This window comes from Centrocercus urophasianus, unplaced genomic scaffold, assembly GCF_019232065.1.
Source record: "Centrocercus urophasianus isolate 14NV4802_14NV808 unplaced genomic scaffold, USGS_Curo_1.0 seq_16, whole genome shotgun sequence".
NCBI classification, from domain to species: Eukaryota; Metazoa; Chordata; class Aves; order Galliformes; family Phasianidae; genus Centrocercus; species Centrocercus urophasianus.
The window spans coordinates 24,195,495-24,216,253 of NW_024884711.1; the positions used below are offsets into that span (position 1 = coordinate 24,195,495).

The following is a 20,759-nucleotide window of genomic DNA, read 5'->3' on the forward strand; positions in this document are numbered from 1 at the left end:
AATGTCCTTTTTCCATGGCAGTTTTAGCGATGCTTACAAACCACAGAGCAAGATTTTAACTTCTACTGCAATTGCAGAAAATTAACTTTGCTGTTAATGGGCACATTCTTAAAATCTCATTTTCCAATCATTTCCAACCAGTTTTGGTAACAACCTTTGTTGTAGTTTAATGACTAGACCTTTTGAAATGGTGATATGCCTATATGTGAATCCATTGAATTCAGTGACAAAGGGTTACCAATATCAACATAGTTCAGCTGCAATAAAAAAACATTGCAGGCATTTAAGTAAACTTTGTTGAACTGAGAATGCAGGAGCTGCCAAACTGAACTAGACCTAGCTGAGGACTCTGTCTCTGGCAGGGGTGGCTGGAGTTATAAAAACTTTGACGTGGGCAGATGTGTGGTCATTTTGCCTTACTATGCCTCGTCGTGATTTCTAGCAGCTAGAGACTGGTTTCAGCTCATACACTGGAGATTTAATAACCTTTCCAATAGGATTGGAATTAATTATGCCAACTCTTGATGTTTATAACTAGGTTAATAGGAATAAAGGAAAATGTGCTGTTTAAATAGCTTTTACTGAATTCATGTGGCTGGCTGATATCCGTTGTTTCAAGCCAGATTTTTTGCTAAAATAACCTAGTAGAAATACTTACATCATACAGCAATATATTCAACCCTGTATTTTTGACCCAATAAGGCCAAAAATAATAAAATTGAGAGGATGATGAAAGAAGTTGCTACTACCTTTTCCTTTCCTATTCTCTCTGAATTTTCAGGGGTATTCATTTAGTATCTCTGTTCCCTTTCTCTACTAAAGCTTTTCATACATTTATGTGATGTTATATAATCTAATATCTAGTGACCAGACATAATTGTTTATTTCAGTCCTTACCTATCTAAGCACTTAAGGACAGTAATAACGCTCTGGTCATAAGAATGCTAGTTCCCAAGTATCATTTCCAAAAGATGTATGTTATAGGTAAGAAAAAAACACCTTTGAGTGCTTTGGTACTGCTAAGAGGGATTTAAAACTCAGCTACAATGCAGCTGCCATCCGGTTTCCACAGATCCCCTATACGTTATAATTAAAATGACCCTGCAGCACATGTTCTACATTTTATCTCTTTGTTTAATGGCTTCATGAGTTGTTTTAATCAACCCTGCTCACTCCTTATAACTAAGCTGACAGATATTCTTACATGAAGTCAAATACCCAGATGATTTTAAAATAGTACAGCTACACCGCTGTGTACACCCCACAGCAGCTACAAGGCTCCACATGTATTTTAAGAAACCCCAATTCAAACAGTCAATCCACAACAAAGTTCTCAGTTTGTCTGAAACAAACCTGGGAGACTCTGAAGCAGGGCAAAGAAGCCAAGTGAACAGTATTTTTAAATGCCATGTTTTCATGGTTAGAATGTTTTTGAGTTCAGAATCCCAGAATACAGCTGAATGGTCAGGATATAAACTGCTAAAGTGTGTTTTTCATAAAGTTCAAAAATAACCTACAGACATGACATGGACGTGGGCCCTCTGCGCTGCTCCAAGTTTTACGTGTCATTCCAAAGTAACTTGCATTCTTCAACTGATGAAATATTCACATTCTTTTAATTATGTCAATATTATTTTTCTACTGAGGAAGAACTGCTGTAAAATATTAGAATTTAACAATTTCAGGACTCCACTCCACAGCACTTAATAAAGTGATTATTTTCTTAAAGTTAATGTCAGTACTCAGATGAGTAAGGGCTGTAAGATCCAGCCCATTCATTTAAGAACTTTAAAAGCATTAATTTCTTAGCCTTAACGGGAAAAAGCAGCGGACAGGTCTCCAGTCTGTCTGAACAGCTCTGTGCTCAAGGAGAGCAACAGAAACCATTCCCCGTAAGCCTCTTCTGCCTCTGGGCTGAATCTTGGTTGCAAATTCAAGTAGCCTTGATTGCTTAAAATAGAGTTTTGCCACTGACTTCAAAGGGGCAGGAACCAGCACATAGGTGGGTTTTAAAACAACTGCATATCTTTCTTTGTGCTTCTCCTACATCTTTATAGGGAAATCTCACAGCCCTTTCCAGTAATGATGGTAAAGTCTCCCAGTCTTTCCATTGGCTATATTTTACCTGCTTTATGCTTTATGCACAGAGGACAGAAGCAGGTAATTTCACAGTATGTGGCCACAGTACATAGATAAATTTTATGTCAGAAGGAAATTTCCTGGTGAGTTTTGTACTACAGTGTAGAATAGGGGGCAAACAGCGTCATCTTTTCCTAGGCACCACAGAACACGTGTGTGTGCAAGTTGTCAGCACCTTTAGGAGATAAGCATTGGCAACCTCCATTTTTCCAAATTCTCTGTGCTGTGAATCACACTGAGGTTTGAAACTGTAATTTCGGAAACAAAGAAAACACGGCTCTGCTCTTGTCTCGGCAAAGAGAAAAATAAATGTTGTCCAGCCCTTCAAGATGCCTGCAGTTCCGGTGACCTGTGCTCATGGCTGTCTTGCCCCGTGTGGAAAGAAGTGCTGTAGAGGGGACAGGGTAGTGGCTTTGTTCAGCCGCCATCATCCCCTCCCTCCGTGCCAATTCACTCAATTTAAACAGGCCCCAAGCCCTCTTCAAGTGGTTGGCAGAGCTGTTTTTTATTTTAGAAGCTTAATCCAGCCCAGATTTGAATTAATGATGGCATATCCCTTCAACCACAGATACACAAGCTTAGGACAGACACTCATTTAGATTTTCCTTACTGAGAAGCCTGACCTCAGTACCCACATCTGATGTGTGCAAGGCCCCAGAGACTCAGCTGTCTGTGCTCATGTCCGTAGATTCAGATGGCTCTCTGCCCAGCCACCAGTTGAACAAGTTCACAAAGACCTGGGTGCTAAACAATAATGACTTTAAATAGCCAACAACAGCGAGACCTCTTCAGCAGGAAACCACCCCCGTAGGCAGCATTGCCATACTGGTGCCATATGCCTGCACTTGACACCAGATGGATCTCCAAACAATACTCTGTCAGTGGGAAGAAGTGATCGGAGGAGTTCACAGGCATTTCTGGCCTCCAAAATACTGTTATACTGCAGCAGGCACTCAGGAAACTCCTGTGTATATTTTCTAGCTGAGCAAATACATGTGAAAGAGAACTGAGATACTAAATAAAGTCCTTTATTCTTGTCAGATTAATGGCTGAGAATCAGCATGGAAAAGCAGGGGTATCAGGTCAGAACACTGGTTCCACTTGTTGACTTTGCCCTGGCTGCTAAGATATGTGGATTTGTACACTGAGAGTAGATACTACGTTCCTTCCAAGCATCTTGTTTGTTGTTAGTGTTAGCAGATATAATTCTGGATATTTCTGTTTCATACAAATGTCTAAGTATAACTAGTAGTTATGAGATAGTAAATAAATGGCAGAGAGTGTAACAACAAAAATACTGTTTTTCACAATTAAGTCTGAAATAGTACCTAGAAGATGATTTCCGTGTATGGAAACCTACAGCAAAAATATTAGCCCTAAACCGTAAAGCTCCTAAACTACAAGACATTCTGTATTATTTTCCTGTTATTTCCTATTGAACCACAAAATAGCATCTGAAAGATTTTGTGCAAGAGATTATCTATGGTACCATTCAAAATTCAGCTTCTACTGAAAATAAAATAAAAGCAGTTGACATCCCTCACATATTAAAAAAATAAATAAATAAAACCAAAGAAACACTTCTTGAAACCAAATGTCACAATCCTGTTTAATTAAAAAAAGGAAGTTTATACTTGGTTATGGTGTGTGTTGACATCTATCCCTTTGATTTACAAGAGTATGGACTGGAAAGAACAGATTGCTTTATTCAAGGGAAAGAAAGGAGGGAGAGGGGCCCAGTGTGACAGGAAAGAGTGTAGGCTGTATTAACTTCAGTGCTTGTTAAAACATGAAGGATTAATGGTAGAAAGGGAGGGAAGAATTGTGAATGTCTCCAGCTTAGGATCTTCAAAAATGTTTGGGGATTCTAAGAATGTCTCACCCAACCACATGAAAGCTTCAGAGAGAGACGCAGCCACACGACTGCTCTAAATCCAAAGCTGGTATTGCTCCACTTATGCCATCAAACCAATGGAGCTGAAATGTAGCCACAAATTAAATTTATTTTTATTGAAAAAGTACTAAGTCCTTAAAAAGAAGGAAAAGTTATGTCAGGAAATACAGCTCCTTCTTAGTTGAGTTTACAGGGTAGGTAAGTCTGACATCTAACCTCAGTGCTGACATCTCAGCATTGCAGCAGAGTAAGAGCACTCTGCTCAAGCCTGCAGGAAGGCAGCATCCAGCCTCATGCTTGCCTTAGAGCAGTGCAGAAAGCTCAAACTTTTACTTTCATCTTTGTAACTGCAAGTTCAGTCCATGTCACTACAAGAATAAAATAATTAGAATGAAGTCCACAAGCTTCCTTGCCAAAAGGGAAACTCTCCTTCAGCTTTTTTGGAGAGTGTATTTGCTAACACTATTCATTCAGTGGTTTTGTGATGACTCAGAAAAGCAGTAAAACTCTTGCTGTACTGAAAATGTAGATAAGTATGACGCTTCTCAAGTGTGATATCAGAAGATTCTGCCTGCATTTATCCATGACTGTAATCACAGATCAGTATGGAAATCCTGAATTACTACAGACATGAAAGCCTGAGAACATAGTCCTTGCAGAATATCATACTTCGTTAGACCGAGGATGAAAGAATTAAACCCAGGGGAAATGACAAGCAATTTCATAACAAGAGCTCATCAAAATCAAGTTTTCTTTTGATCCAACTGCTTACATGCTAAGTATCCAAACCTGGGTGTTTTCTCTGACTAGAACCTTTCTGCTTATCAAACTGCTGGGTCAAATCCTTAACATCTGTATGCTTGCACATTAAATGGAGAAGAAATCACTTCCTTGGCTTGCCTGTTTCACTTAGGTCATGATATTTTGACTCTTAATTGTTTTGATGAAATTATTCGCAAGCCTTAAGTGAAAAGTCTGTGATTGCTTTGTTAGGAAGAGTTTCTAACAAATTTATTTCAGAGTCATCCCAACCTAGCTAAGGTCTCAGGAATCTACCATACGATAATATTATGTGAAAAAATTTTCTTGGCACACAGGTCTGAAATGCCACTTGATAAGAAGTAGATCTAAAGTAGATCGAAAGAATGTTCAATTTCTGAAAATATGGGACTGGTAGCGGAATTTTCCCCTCCACTATGAGAAATTCTTCAGAAATAAGTAATCACGTATGTGAGACAAACAGAACAGAAATTTTTATACCGTGGGAAATGCCAAGAGATTTTAAAAACAAAATCTTTGCTGAACTGCAGCTTGAATAATTTCATAGCAATGAAAACCCCTTAATGTTCTGCATACATGTGTTCTTACTCACTTTGACTTTTGTTTGATAAAGCATTTCAGACACAAAATGTGTCCATCCGCTTACCAGATTGTTGATGAGATGAAGGTACTTACATGGTGCAAAGTACCCTGGCAAATCCTGTTGGTTTTCCTTTCAACGGGAAGTAAGATCAATTGCAATTGCTAGTCCTCTTTTATCAGTAACAGGCTTATTGGACTAGATGCTGAATATTATTCAGACACTAGAACAGGCTGCCCAGGGAGGTGGGGAGTCACCATCCCTGGAGGTGTTCAAGAAGCATGTGGATGTTACACTGGGGGACATGATTTAGTGGGCAATATTGGTGGTACATGGACAGCTGGACTGGATGATCCTAGAAGTCTTTTGCAACAGCAATGATTCTATGATTCTACACTAAAGGACTGTTTAACACAAATAGCTACCCTAAATGAAGAATCACAACCAAACCACAAATTCCACCTTTCTCTATTGTGACCAGCCTCCTATGGATGTGTCAATGACATCCGCACGTTAGTTTAGTTGGCTTCAGATTTCATCTGGGTTCAGAAAATCAGTACAAGAAGTTATAATGAACTGTCTGCAATAATCCATAAAGGGACAATAACTGAGAAACAAAATTTCATTTTTTGTAAATTTCATTTTCAACTCCATTGAAATGCCTAATTCTCTATTCCCCCCAGAGTTAAATATGCTTAAGGACATGATTTTTGAGAATGTTATAGATAGTTCTATTACAGCACCAGCAACTACTGTAGCAAATACTCCTAATGCTATGCACTGCCTTGAAAACTATATCTTATGCACAGCATGTTGTGCACATATTAAATCTACTGTAAGTACATGTTGATAATATAATAAGGAAAGAAAACAAATACTTCCCAGATCCTTTTTCATTCTCTTTAAAACTTCTTTTGGCAAGCAGGGCAACAATTGCAACATTCAGTGCCAGAAGGTTCTGAAAAAGGCAGTGTATTTAGTATAGGATAAGTTTTCAAAAACCATCTCCATCTGCATACTTTAAAGGATGGTTTACATTTCCATTCATTATTATTCATGCGTGTGGATGGCAGAATAGAGATGATTAAAAAAGAGTCCACTGTAAAAAAAGAAAAAAAAAGGAAGAGTTCAGTTCAGCATGATTTGATCAATACTCATCATCATAGCCCTTTGCATTCCAGAGGCGTTGCAGTGGGACAGTATTTTCAATACTACAAAATTAAAGAAGGGCTTGAGAAGAACATGGGCACAGTTTGCCTGGCATCCTGTTGTCCTGCAGACATGTGTGTACCAGAATGCCAGAATGCTCATTTCCAGAAATTCCACTAGATAAAAATTAGGTGTCACTGGATAAGTGTCATCTATTCCTCTGCTATGCCATAATCTCAGAAGCATGGATGGCTTAAGTAGGTTAGGTTCAGCCCTATGTTGGCATTGTTTTGCCTGAAGAACACTTGCTCGTATAACTTATTCAAGTCCATCTCATATGTCTACCTACCAGAATGGATAAAGATGCTTCAAACATCTTCCAATATCTGGCCTACTGTAATTTTTATTAAAAGAAAAAATAATACAAAATGGAAAGATTCACCCATCTTCCAGGGGACCAGACTGCATCTTAAGTCACTGACCTCTCATACAACTGTAGCAAAGAAAATATTTATTGATGTCTGTCACATCGTACCTTAACTTATTCTGGACTCTCTTCCTCACAAAGAAAGCAAAACAAGCGATCACTTGATGGCAAGTTCTGGAAATACCAGAGTTGGGCTTTACAGAGCATGCAGAGACAGCAAATTCCAGCCACAGAGAACAGCAATAGAAAAATGAGTTGTTCTTGAGCTGTGATGTCAACTTGGTGTTTCTATGGCAGCAGTTCCCCAAACCACGCATTCGATCAATCAAACTACGCACAGCCAGAGATGAATTAGAAGCTAGCACAAGTGTTGCAAGAACAATTATCTACAACTCAGCCTATGAAGCTGGGCATCATAGTCACAGCTGCTTTTAAGAGAGTTGCAAATTAATCTCAAGAGTAGCACTCAGTCCAACTGCCCTCCCCACCCTTGATACAGAACAGGACATGAGCATAGTCAGAAGGTTGAACACAGCAGACTAAGAAAACTTCAGGGCCCCAGCTGAAGAAATAAGTTTGTTTAAGTCCATCTTGTATCAGAAGGATGTTTATTCATGAAATTAATTGTAGACAACACTTCAAATACCTTGTGATTTCAGTGACTCAAGAGTCCACTCATAGCCAAGCAAATAAGTTAAGTGCTTTCCTGAACAGCCTTTCTTGATTAAGGACTTCACAGAGCTACTGACCTCCCTTCAGAAGGGAGGAAGGAGGCCCTCGCATTCACCTGATCCTAGAAGAATCTGTAGAATTAGAGACAGTCAAGGCCCAACTGATTTCTGCACAATGTCAGTTACACAGAAGGGAAAGGGAGCATTAAAATATCAGAGACAAAATCACTTGACTGCAAAGGCTGGAGGGCATCTCTGGAAATTGTCTAGCCCAAACCCTTGCTCAGAGCAGGATCACCTAGTGCAGGTTGCTCAGGCTTCAGGTGAATGGAGACTCCGTGACCTCTCCAGACAATCTGTGCCTGTGCTCAGTCACCCTTACAGTAAAGGAGATTTTTCTTAACACAATTTCCTTTATTTTGAGTTGTGCCTCCTCCCTCTTCCTCTGACACTGGGTACCACTGAGAAGAGCCATCCTCTTCACTCTGCCCACCAGGCAGACAAATGAAGCAGATTCCCCCAAGCCTTCCTTTCCCCAGGCTGAACAGCCCCAGGTCTCTCAGTCTCTCTTCACATCAGAGATGCTCCTGTCCCTTCATCATCTTAATAGCTATCTACTGGACTTGCTCCAGTGTGTCCATGTCTCTCTTGCCCAAAATTGAACAAATCTCTGTTTACTGGACTCTTCTTACTTATTAAGGACATAATTCTTTGACTGAGTAGAGCTTTACCTGATCTGGAGATAGGTCACTTGATGTTTTTTCCCCAGGATAAAACTATGAGGTAACTTCAGCAGGAAGTTACATAGGAAGTAAGGGAGCAAAGGGACAACAGTATATCTTATACTACTAGTTCCTAAGCAATTGGCATTTTGTACTCTGTAGTCTGTGTCACTTGGGCAAACTTCTATCAGTTCACTGTCAAAATAATTACAGTAATCTCTTCTTATCTTTTTGACTTAATTGTAGCTTCTAGTGAAGACTGACAGGCTATTATGTTTGCCCAAATCCATCACTTTCACTTCTGTATCATTTATAAGTAGTGTCACTACATAATTGGAAATAATTGAAAATTAATTAAACATTGCACATAGATATGAGGATTGAGAGATGGAGAGGTACAGATAAACAGCTATCTAGTAGAAATGCAGAACCATAGGCAAGCCTGTATTTAAGAATCAATTCAAGAACAGTTGCTTTTGCACTTTTTTTGTCTCTTATGGTATATTACTGTACTGATTCTGATATGAGGATGGCTCTGCAGTCATAGAGCATTAGGAAGCAGCTAAGATCAGGCAGAAATAAAAGACTACTTCCCATTACACGCCCTATTTGTAATACCACTTTCTCCAAACAAACCTTAGTTTCCTGAAATTTTACATCCCACTTTGTTCACATGCAAAGTCCTGCTATCTTGCTGAACCATGTAATAAATCACAAAAAATTACTTCACACAGGCACTTGTTGCTAAGAAAGGTTCACTTCTTATAACCATTACAGCAAAAGCAAACATAGCATCATTATACAGAGTAGTGTTTATGAAAGAAGAATCATTACGGGGGCCGACAGAGACTGCCCTTTTTGCTGGTTTCCAGAAGACTCTCTACCCCACATGAAAAGTATTCCAAGGATAATATCAGTGTCTCAGGCAGTCAGCACGTGCTTTTACTTTCCCTTTGTGGGAAGCATGGAGTGTTAATCATCATTAAATCAATGTTGCCTGAATACAAAAGTTCTTTTCAGGGAACTACTTGTCAGTCACCCAGCCTCGGGGGCAGAGGGCGAAAGCTTGATTTTAGACCTAAGGCAGAGGACAGTCAAATCCCACGCTGAAATGATGGATTCGTTGGTTTGTGGGGCCTTTTGCAGCACTTTAAAAGAGTGACTGTTTTATATTTTGTGCCAGGTAACAGAAAAAGAGGCTTCACTCCTCACACACAGAGCTCCCACAGAGACAGAAAATCATGAGGTGAAATAATTTTCTTGAATTCGGACCAAATGTACTCTCCACTGCAAGTAGCTTGCACTGCAAACTGGTGCAGAACCGAAACAGAAAAGCCATGCCTACAGCTGTGTATCATTTTCAGCACCAACAGGGAATTGCATGCTATTTTATATCCTTTATGAAAAAAATGATGTGGAAGGATCCCTATGACTTACTGATTTCCCATCTGATCCTACATTTCTTCTGCACTCCAAACTGTTACAATGCTGGGAGTTTCAGATATATGAGAAAAACTTTAAAATGTAATGCTCACATCGACAAAGGAAAGTTATGGCTTTTTTTTTCCTTCCTCTCCTCTTTTTAAAATATTTTATGCAGGGTCATGTTAAGATGTAACCATGTCAACAGCTATTAGCCTATAAAAAACCTTCAGGAACAACTGCGGGAATTCGGTGATATTTTGTTCCTGTGATTTTGGGATAGTAAGACAAATTTGCACTTTTTATCAACAGAGTTTCGCAAAATTTTAAGTGGGATGAATAATGTAATGTGTTTAGAAGTATCAGTAATCTAAGCCATCTGCAAAGGCATGGTTTTGCAAAGGCATCTCTTTCAGGATACTGTGGATTTTGTCACTGCTTGAGGTTTTGGCAAATCATCAATATCACTACAATTTTCTCTTATGAAACACAGTTTTTGACTGAGATTTTTTTTTCTTCCTTAGCTAGCTGAAGTTTAAAAATACTCCATGTCTAACTGCAAATCCAGAGGTTAGGTTTTCTGCAAATTGAACATTGCATATTACATACCAGTAATTCAGAAAGGTGCACAGGTCACTCCAAAAGTAATGCCTCCTATTTGTTTCCATGGAAACTACAACAGATTCCATGAGCACTATAACACTGTTTGCTAGAGCAAAAACTGAGCCACAAACAGCTATTTTTCAAGACAGTCACCACCATTAGCTATGCATTTTCACCAGTGATGAACAAGAACCTACATATCACACACATAAAAAATCTGCACCTGTCGTATCAAGAATGGCCAGCATGTTCTTTATATTTGGTCTGAAAGGAAGAATGCATGAACTCCAAGAAAAGAAACAGCATATTTAAATACAGATACATTACAAATCACTGTTTTAAAATATACCAAAAGCATAACGCTGTAGCTAGTAATGACAGCATATAATTTAATCATATGACACTCTCCAAAAAAAAACTGAGAAGCAGGAACTGCCTAAAATCTTCTATTAAAAAAAAAGTGTAATTTCCTAATTCTTTGATTCATAATTCAAATCTTAGTTTCAAATGAGGAAGACAATCTGTGGTAAGGATTCTACTAAGCACAGGAACATTCTGTTGCTAGCAGACATTCTATGCATAAACAGTTCTCAGGTAATTCAGAATGTTAATTACTAATCGGGAAATTGCACCCACCTTTTGTATGAGCAGTCATTGCACCGATGGGATACGGCGTACAATTATGCTGTTATAATGTACGCCTTTGCTTTGATGGGAGTGTTGCTTTTCAGGGTTATGCACAAGATAACAATAGATCAAAGTCATCATGGAAAAAAAAACACTTTTGCTAAGGGGTAGGAAAGATAAAGGTGAATTTCAGGGAATGCACACAACTCCGTGCATCCAGTTTGCATCCCTTCTGTCTAAACACTGATGGTTAGCTTCTCCTCACCCTTACTATGAAAAGTATCATGATTTGGTTTTGCGTGAAAATTAAGTCAGTTTTAGTACAGATTTGAATTAAAAGGCTGTGTGAAAAACACATGGCATACTTTTTCTTGAGCTGCAGATGCTGGCAACCACATTAACAGCTGTGGCATTTTTGCAACAAAGTAGGATGAGACATTTGTTACTGGTGATTTCAGGACTGGATAAGACACTGTGGCACCCAAACCAGAAGGTACATTTTCACATTTCCACTGCCTTTTTTTTTGTCCTCCTCTAGTGATGACTCTGAGCTCAGTAGCATCCAAAAACTGTCACTTGTCTATTTGATCCTTTGTCCCTTCTACATCACTGCTGAAGACAGCTCTCTCCTCTCACCTAGAAGCGTGAAAAGCGTTTTCCAAAGACTACATTCATCTTCTGGATGCGTGGGTGTAACTTCTACTGACTCACACACAATCTCTCCACAAGTACTGGAGCAGTAATCTTAGGCCAAACAATAGTTATTTTTAATCACCAAAGGCTAGAAGTGGCGCAAACTCCAATCAACTGAGGGAAGGAGGAAGAGTCTAAAAACAAAGCCTAAGAGGAAAGACATGGGCTCTTGTTTACTGAAATCCTCACAGCACAAAACATATGCTGTGTTTCTGTGTTACAATCTGGACAAACGAGACAGGATAGTGGGAAAAAAAAGTTTTAAAATAAGAATAAGAGTAAACATATCCTTCTATCACAAGCCATATTTGAAACTGCTCTTCCCTAGTAGCAGTTAAAAATTCCCCCAAATTTAAATGTATAAAACTGTGCACCTTTGCATCTCCATGAATTATTACATTGTGCAAATGACTACATAAACATGAGTGTAGTACCAACTCTGTGTCCTGCAGAACAAGCAAAGAAGAGCTCTACTCAGCCCTACAAAGATCATCCTACCAATGATGCACGGACGAAAGAAACAGGAATTGGAAAACAAAACAATCTTTATGTTTATGAAAAAGCCTGATTCCATTTTTCAGTGTTTTGATATGTATTGCAGAAATTCTCCAACAAATTTGGGTCCTTGAGCCTCAAAGCATTTCCAGTATGAGAGCTGCCCCAACATTTTCACAATCAGACATTCAGAGGTCTACTTATCAGAGAACTTCATGTTTGGATCACAAGATAATCTGGTTATATAAGACCTCAGGAGATCTCTACTCGAACCTCCTGCTCAAAGCAGGGATAACTGTGGAATCAGACCAAACTGTTTAGGGCTTCTTCCAGCCTGTCTTGAAATGACAGTGGTGGGGGCTGCACAACCTCTTTGGTCAGCTTGCTTCAATGCTTTACTCTCCTCACAGAGAAAAAAGTTCTTCCTTAATTGGAGACTGAACCTCTCTTATTTCTCATTTTCCTAATGCGCACCAAATTTCAGTGGTAATTCAACAAACCTAGCTCTCTTCTGTAGACCTTTTTTGGAGAGAGACATTCGCAGCATTCTCAGAGCCTTATGTCTTTGAGATTTGAAGCATTTTAAGGACAGACCACATAGGTCCTCTCTCATAAGAAACTGAGGAACTGTGCAGCTCATCTCTGGGGCTGGAAATGCTGCTGGTTTTCTTTGGCTTGCTTGATTTTACTTGGGAAACTCTGGAAGGCTTGAAGGGAGCCTAGGGTACATCATTTCTTTTGTCTCTGAAGAACTGAATCCTACATGAAACTTAGCAGGAACAAAATGAGGAAGTCCATGTGGAAAAACACCAATTATCACCAAAAATTGCTTATTTTTTTCAAGTCTTCCTTATTTTCTTAACAACTAAATTTTTTGTAATGCTTCTATTACTTCAAAGTTGTGGAGGGACTGACCTCTGTTTTGGCCTCCACAGAGATGGAAACTCAAGGACAAGAGGAAAAGGAGGATATTAGTCATACATGCTGTTACTGCAGCTTTCTCCATACATGAGTCTCATGGATTTGGGCACTCAGCACCTTTAGGAGACAGGCTGCTGGAGCAAAAAGGACATCTGAAGAATTTTATGTTGATTTTGAAAGAGCAGACAACAACAAAGGAACCAAATCAGGAAAAAAAAAGGCAACTCCGGCCAATATCTGCCACTAAATACAACCCTTCACTTACCTCAGTGCATCTAATTCTAAGCTACACATTTCTGACTCCATTCATTCAGTTTAAAAGGGAAAGACCACACTAGCATAAGCAATGAAGAGTGGTCAAACACATAACTTAATGACAGCGTATAGAAGCCACTACAAAAAAGATAGGGGAGAATGAAACATTTTGCGGTGCGGCTGAGTGGCTGATTTCTGTTACCAATCCACCAATATTTTCCAAGCATGGACAGCTTTTCTTGAAATTAAAATAGAAAACACAAGCCCCATATCCCACAAAATTTAAAAAAAAAATAATAAAACTCCTGACAGCTTAGCAGTGAGATGGAACCAACGAAGCAAATCTGACTGCATGGCATTTTAGGAAAAGGACAGAAATAGCAGCAGCTATTAAAAGAGATATACTGCTGAAGTCTTTTTGTGATTATGCTAAAAGTTGATCTGATTTCTTTGTAGAACTCAAAAATGCTTCCTGTTTCCTCAAATGAAAAAGCTACTTCACATATGCCCTCCTTCCTTAAAAGTACACTGGATGGAGTTACTTCTAAGTGCCAGCTTCGTACTTTCCGCTGCCCTGTTGACACATTTTGAAAGAGGAAATTAATGTATGAGGAAATTGTAGAATCACAGAATTGCAAGGTTGGAAATGACCTGCAAGATCATCTAGTCCAACTGTCCAATAATCTAGAATAAATCAATGTAGTTGTTTTTTTATTGTTGTTGCTGCTGCTGCTTTTGGTTGTAAGAAAGCAGAAGTCATCAAAGCTTCCAAACTCAAAGCAGAGTCTTCCAAATCAGAGACTAAGATTGAAAGCAGTTTATTTGCACAACACTAGCATCTATAGCTGTATTTCTCTACCTTTCTTTTCATGAAGTAACAGATGTTTGAAGCTCACATCCTGATACCTCAGCCAAATTCAATAACCTCACTTCAGCTCCACAAGAAAGGAAATATTTTGTAGCATCCTCAAGCTCCCTAGACACTGATTATTTCTTTTCTTTTTGTCTTCCATCCTGCAAAACAGCTCTGATCTAAAAGCTAGAAAATAGTATAAAAGCAGTACTGTACATATGCTTATAGTCTCTGCTAAGAGGGAAGCTACAAAAGATCAGACTTCAAGTAGCCTGTTTAGAACAAAGACAATTGGAGTTCTCATTTACCTTACTCCATCAGAGATGTTGATGCAAAATTTCAGATATTTCTTTAAGTTACTTTGGCTTAGGAAGCTTAAATCAGCCTATCTGGAAACATGAGCAATGTTATGGGCAGAGATGACTGTACTATATAAAAACTGGGCAATTTACTACAGGTAATCCTCATAATTAATGCAGTGTAAAGTAGATTTTTTTCTTGTTGTTCAGAGAAAAGACATATAAGAGACATATAAGCATTTTCTAAGAGAGTAAGACTGAGAAATAATACGATGCTCCTCCACTTATTCATAGTACAGAAATGATCACATCTAAAGCCAGCCTCATGCACAGCATAAATTAGTACAGGATTGAGCTCATGTTGTGCTCAATATCATATCATCAATAACTTCACCATACTATTTTCATTTTTCTCACCCCCATCTAAACGCAGACTAACAGTAGCTGAGAGAAACAGCGTAAACTACAGCTTAAAATTCTCTCACCAAACTGGAGGAGAGTCCATGTGATTTCCATGTCTTTGCTGGAAAACATTCCCTCTCTGGATACTGCCAAACCAACCCAACAAGGGCTGACTCATTCACAGGGCCTCATAAAGTACTTCTGAAAGCCTTGGTTTTTGCCTTTGGAATGCACTGCAATACACCAAGAGTTTATGATGCTCCAGCATGGGGGAAGAGGACATTTCTGACGTTTCCCTACAAGGAAATTCCCAGTCTGCATACTACAGTATTAAAGATGCGCTCAATTTATTCCTCAGTACCCAAGGAAAGCATTGGAAATTCATTCCTTTGGCAAATGATATCACCCTTCCACTTTGATTATGCTTCAGAGACAATTTTTTTTGCTTGCATAGGAAAACAAATGAACAAAGTGCCAATCCCTCATTCTTCCTCGCTTTCCCATTTCTAGTCTTGTGGTAAAGAGATGTATGATGAGCTATAGAGGAAAAAATCCGTTGGACTCCCATCTAAAATACTGACAGCACATCACTGGGTAAAAGAGAAATACAAAAATCTAAACAAGGGCAGTAACAAGATGAGTAGAAGAAAAGAAGTATTCCATAAATTCCATAAACCAAGAGAATTGCTTTGTGTAGAAAGGATTTGATAGGATTTTATATGACAACTCACATGAATTAGTGAGTAGGATAAACAAGTCCCATTGGTCCCTTGATACATACTAACTAAAACTGAACCTAGTTCTTTACAGTAGCGTAGCATACTGTAAAGCTTTGAAATTTTCTACCACCAATGCTGTATTAATGAGCCAACAACCTAATGTGAGATTAAATCGTGCAAGAATTTCTTAACAGTAACATAATTTGTGACAACAGCTGGGATAAACATTTAGCGAATACATCATCCCTCACATTTAAGGACTGAAATCAAATGCTTTTCCAAGTGGAGTTAGGAAAAAAAGTTCATCACCAGTAGGTTCTGGCATCACTGCCTACCATGACTGACAGATAACTTCACTTGAAGCCCATAGCTTCTGACAACTTTTGACAAAGGTACTGGGAAAGACTGCCCTTTGTTCTGACTGTGACAATTTCTGTGATTCCACATAACGTTCTACATAAGATTACCTTGATGAAAGTGAAGAAATTCCTTGGCAATCATTTCTTTCAAATCTTTGTAATATACCAGGAAAGGCAAAAAAAAACCCCATGGTACTTAGTTTCAGAAATTCACTAAATGTGCAAAAGGAGTCAAATTATTGAAAGTTCTACCCATTGAAGTTTAAACAACTCTTTAACTGTCCAGGGATGTTTCGCATATCTATGTCTACTGAAGCCACCAGAACAGCTGAGGTGGAATTTGTTGTCGAGAAATGGCTTCATAAACCATTGATGTCTACAGCTTCAAAAAGGGTCCTGCAGGAGTTCCTCTACTGTCACATCTGAAATGAGTTTCTACGTGTTTGTATCTCACTCTGAGTTCAAAAATTGAAAGGCAAAAGATTAGACACAATCACATAGTGTGTATCAAGACCACGTTTCAATAGAAACTCTTTGGAGAAGTAAATAGAGATCTACTGGGAAAATAAGCTCAAAGTGATGTATGTTTGTCATATCTTGCTAACCCAAGGTGTGTTCATCTCTATCTGCCGGGATGGACTGTTATAAGGCCATGTGTTGCTGAAGAAAAATTGAGCATTCTCACAGAAAACCTAGATAAATGACTGAATCAGGGAATGTTTCTTTTGCAAAATAGTAATATAAATGTTATGGGGCTACTGAATAACTGAATTCCAGACTTTGAGGTAAGAAAATATTTTTTCTCATCTTCCATCTCAATTAGCACAAGACTCAGTACAAGAGACAAGTCTTATACTTCTTGCTTCCCTCTTTATATAATGTGGGTCTCCTTGTCCAATGTGAGATGCAAAGGATATTCCACATGTCAGAAGCCTAATTATGGTGATTCGAACATGATTCCAACTCCTAACAAATGCATAATGCAAATTATCTATGGACAGTTTGACCAAGAAAATAAATATTTTCCACAAATACAAGAGCTGATTTAATTTCACTGAAATATGATTAATCCAGGATGTATGTGAAAGCACAGTACCACATGTGTTTCTCAAAGTACACAGGCTTTAAGGCTCCCGTGCTAAAAAGTGAAACGTGCAACTTAATGGGGGAATTAGACAGAAGCCCACCCAGGCCAATCTTCAGCAATTACTTTGCCTACGTATGTTTTTCTAATGGAAAATATAGCCTGTCTCAGTGCTTTCAAATTATTGAGTCATACCTCCCCTTGCTTACAAGTACTGACTTTTAAAACTATACACATTTTTTAACAGACCATTGTTATGCCTCTAATCAATCTCTCCTTTGTGCACTCAGTAGGTCTACTCTGAATCTAGCAATTAACTCACAAAATCAGCCTAGTTCAAAGATTATTCTTCCCAAAACTGTAATGGGCAGTCTCTTCTCTTGAATATTTTGTTTAAAACATCAAGCTGCCTGTACATCCTAGGAGAATTTGAGTACAGGATCTAAGCTAAGATCTCAAGCGTTCTGAAAGAACACATCAGTCTGCTGAATATGATATCCAGAAAAATACAAGTTCTCATTTCAAAGGTAATACACACACACACACAGACATACAAATACATACATATAAATCTGTATGGCATATTTTCTGAGCAGGCCTGGACTCCTTGTGAAGTTGTTTTTCAGTATAGCAAATTAGAAAAACATGCCCAGAATTAAAGGTTACTTAATCGGGTTGAAGCTCTAACTTCAATTCCAGCAACTCCCTCCCACTATGCTACATCTGATAATGTACCCAAGTCCAAACAGAAACTTAGTTCAAAAAGATGTTTGGTCCTCGAATGTAAAATGACACTTAGCTTACACAATTAGCCAGGTAATACATATCCTTCCAAGAAAAACAATTTTTACCGCAGAATAATCTGCATTTTACTAATCTCTGATTGTTAAGTTTTACTTGCTGAAACTTTTCCATATGGCTTTCTGAACACCACTGTCCTGTATTTAATTACCACAAAAGGATATTAATAACGAGGTTGGAAATTTGGCCCAAGTCCTGTTCCACAATTTGGACAGTTTAATGGAGAGAGGGCCAATGTCAATTGACATTTCTGTCAATATGAGGCTGTGCCACTTCACACAGAAAAGCAGTGGCAAAAGAAGAGTAAACAGACCTATGGAAATAAAACATCCAGCTACTTTTTAATTGCTCATAGACTTCCAAAACAGCGGGTCGTGAAGTAGCGTTGAGTAAAGTGAAATACTGGTTAGCTAGCATAAGGGACCGTCAAATGGAAATTGGTGGAGTAATCCTTGTAATCAAGAAAGCTTTTATCAAGCTGTAAGACGCATGCCCAGAAATGCACAGTGTACTTAAGAATTTTAAAGGCAGAACATGATACTGAGCACAGCCAAGGCAAGGGTAGGCAGCTTGGAGTGCAGAGGATGCGAGGAAGCTAACGTGGGTGGGAAAGCATATGTTGCTGTTTGGATGAGGAAGTGGTACACCACAGTTACTTCATAAGTGCAAGGGCTTTATAAACTAAATCTCTTAGGAACTGTTTTAAATAGACCAAGAATGACACACAGTCCCTGACAAGCTTGCAGTATTGTTCAAGAAGGCTGGATTCCTTCTCAAAACATTCGACTGCTGCTTGTACTTTTTCCAAAAATGCTTATTTTTAACCTCAACTTCTTCATATAAACACCGAGCAGATGCATCATGTAGTAAACTCTGTTTTGTCTACCATGAAATTAATGGCTTCCTCTGTCTTACCTGACAATGGAAAACATATTCTGGTGTGGTTTTCTTGAACTTCATATTCCATACCAGGGCTACCCCATCAGGCTCATGTGGAGCATCTTCATTATTGTTGTAAGATGCAACCATCAATTCAGGGTACTAGGAAAAAAAAAAAAAGAGAATGAAATAAATTCGATGATGAAGAACGCATGAGAAATCAGATGAGAGGGAAATAATCTCATTCTACATATGGAATATCTGGTTTTAATTATAATACATGCTAGTTCAACCACAGTATTTAGCTACATTTTGGTTTTATATTTTACTTGTCCCTGATGTCCTTAAAGCCCCTGCTCCTTGCTCTGCATCGATTACTCTCACATATCGCAAAGGCAATGTTATTTTCTGCATATAATTCTCAAAAAAGACAACTAACAGGATATTCATAAAGAGAAGTAAAGCAAGGAATATAGTTGAAAGGAAAAATCTGAAAGTTTGAGCAATTATAATGTATTTGCTTAACCATTTCTTCAGAATCATCGCCTTAATTGATTTTGATAGTAAAATCAGTGTGAGGATAGCACTTATCTTGAAACTAACAATTCCTCAACATCTCAGAAAACTATTCCTTCTAATTTCAGTATGCACTCTTCCTATTCACTTATACATGGAAATAACTTGAAAGCTCTTTCAAATTATTCAAATAACAAACAAATTTTGCTCACTTTTGCAAGACAGTGAGGTCATTTGTTAAAGCTCAGGATGACATCCAATTCCACTGACTCAGTAAGACTATTCCAGAGAGCACTCTGAAATAGACTCATATTTTCTACTGTATGCACTATCCACTGATGTATATAAGTAGATATGCACCACACACATATGTATTTGCCCTGTATGTGTGTGTGTATATATATATATATATGCATACTTATATATGATATCATATATTTCCTGTATTTCTGACACCCAGCGCCTCTGTAACCCCTGTCCTTCCCTCTGAATAGTCCAGGTAGGGTAACAGACCTTATGGCACATCTGGAGAAGAACACACAGATTGTGGCAGACCAATGATCTGGCAGCCCCAGTTTGTTGGACCCACATCCTCCTCTTGTAAAGTAGGAATGCTTTCCCTCAAAATTTCTCAATGATAATTGCAAGTCATTGTCACTGTCTTCCCCAGGTAAGTTCCTGCCAAACCATTCACCACTTCATAGGGGAAGAGCACAGCTGGCAGATATAAAGGAAGCGGGACAAAGGAACTGCCAGTGATGCTGCTGGGAGCTATGAATTCGGTCCACACCAGGCATTTTAAAAATTACAAGCACTCTTTTCTATCATTACTAGTGTGGCTTGATGCCCTCTGATCTCAAAATCCATTTGGAAGAAATAATGCATACTGCTGTAACTTTTGTCATTAGCAACTCTTCTTTCCCACTTTGGGTACATTTCCATGGATAATACATCATGGAGCTGATGATTGTTCTATTCAAACCATCATTCCATGTAAGAGATCTGAGTCAGATCCTGGAACCATGGGTGGAAGGACCTACAGTGGTGTGTGGCCACCACAGCTGCCCCTTCCCCTTTTTGGATGAAGGTGGCTCTGATGATGGGGGCACCTATGTTCCATCAGAGCCTGACTGGTGGCACTGCTTGTAAGGGCACCCAAACCTCTTCTGTGAGACTTAGAACATGCACCAGAGCAACTACCTCTTCTTCCTCCTCCAAAACTCAGACATCCAAATGTGGTTTGATCCCATACAGCCTCTAGGGACGCAGCTGCACCAGCCTGCCTTTCTCTGCTCAAATGCCTTCTGAGATCTCTCTTTTCTCTCTCATGACAGATTATAACCACTGCTGAACAGTGAGTTTAGCTTCTCCTTTGAACCTTCTCCTCCCATACTGGCCTGGGTCCAAGGAAGCAGCACGTGCAAAAGGCTTTTGCCAGCATGTCTCATTTTTACCGAACAGGTCAGGTA

General features: G+C 38.8%; 1 protein-coding gene across 11 annotated transcripts in view; it reads right to left on the reverse strand.

Moving 5' to 3' along the window:
• Positions 1–20,759, reverse strand: part of DYNC1I1 (dynein cytoplasmic 1 intermediate chain 1) — a 207,602-nt gene that overhangs the window by 51,974 nt on the left and 134,869 nt on the right. For all 11 annotated transcript variants that reach the window (XM_042816549.1, XM_042816554.1, XM_042816551.1 and 8 more), the window contains one exon: positions 18,811–18,936. In XM_042816549.1, coding sequence (XP_042672483.1) covers positions 18,811–18,936 — 126 coding nt within the window. The remainder of the gene's footprint in view (positions 1–18,810; positions 18,937–20,759) is intronic.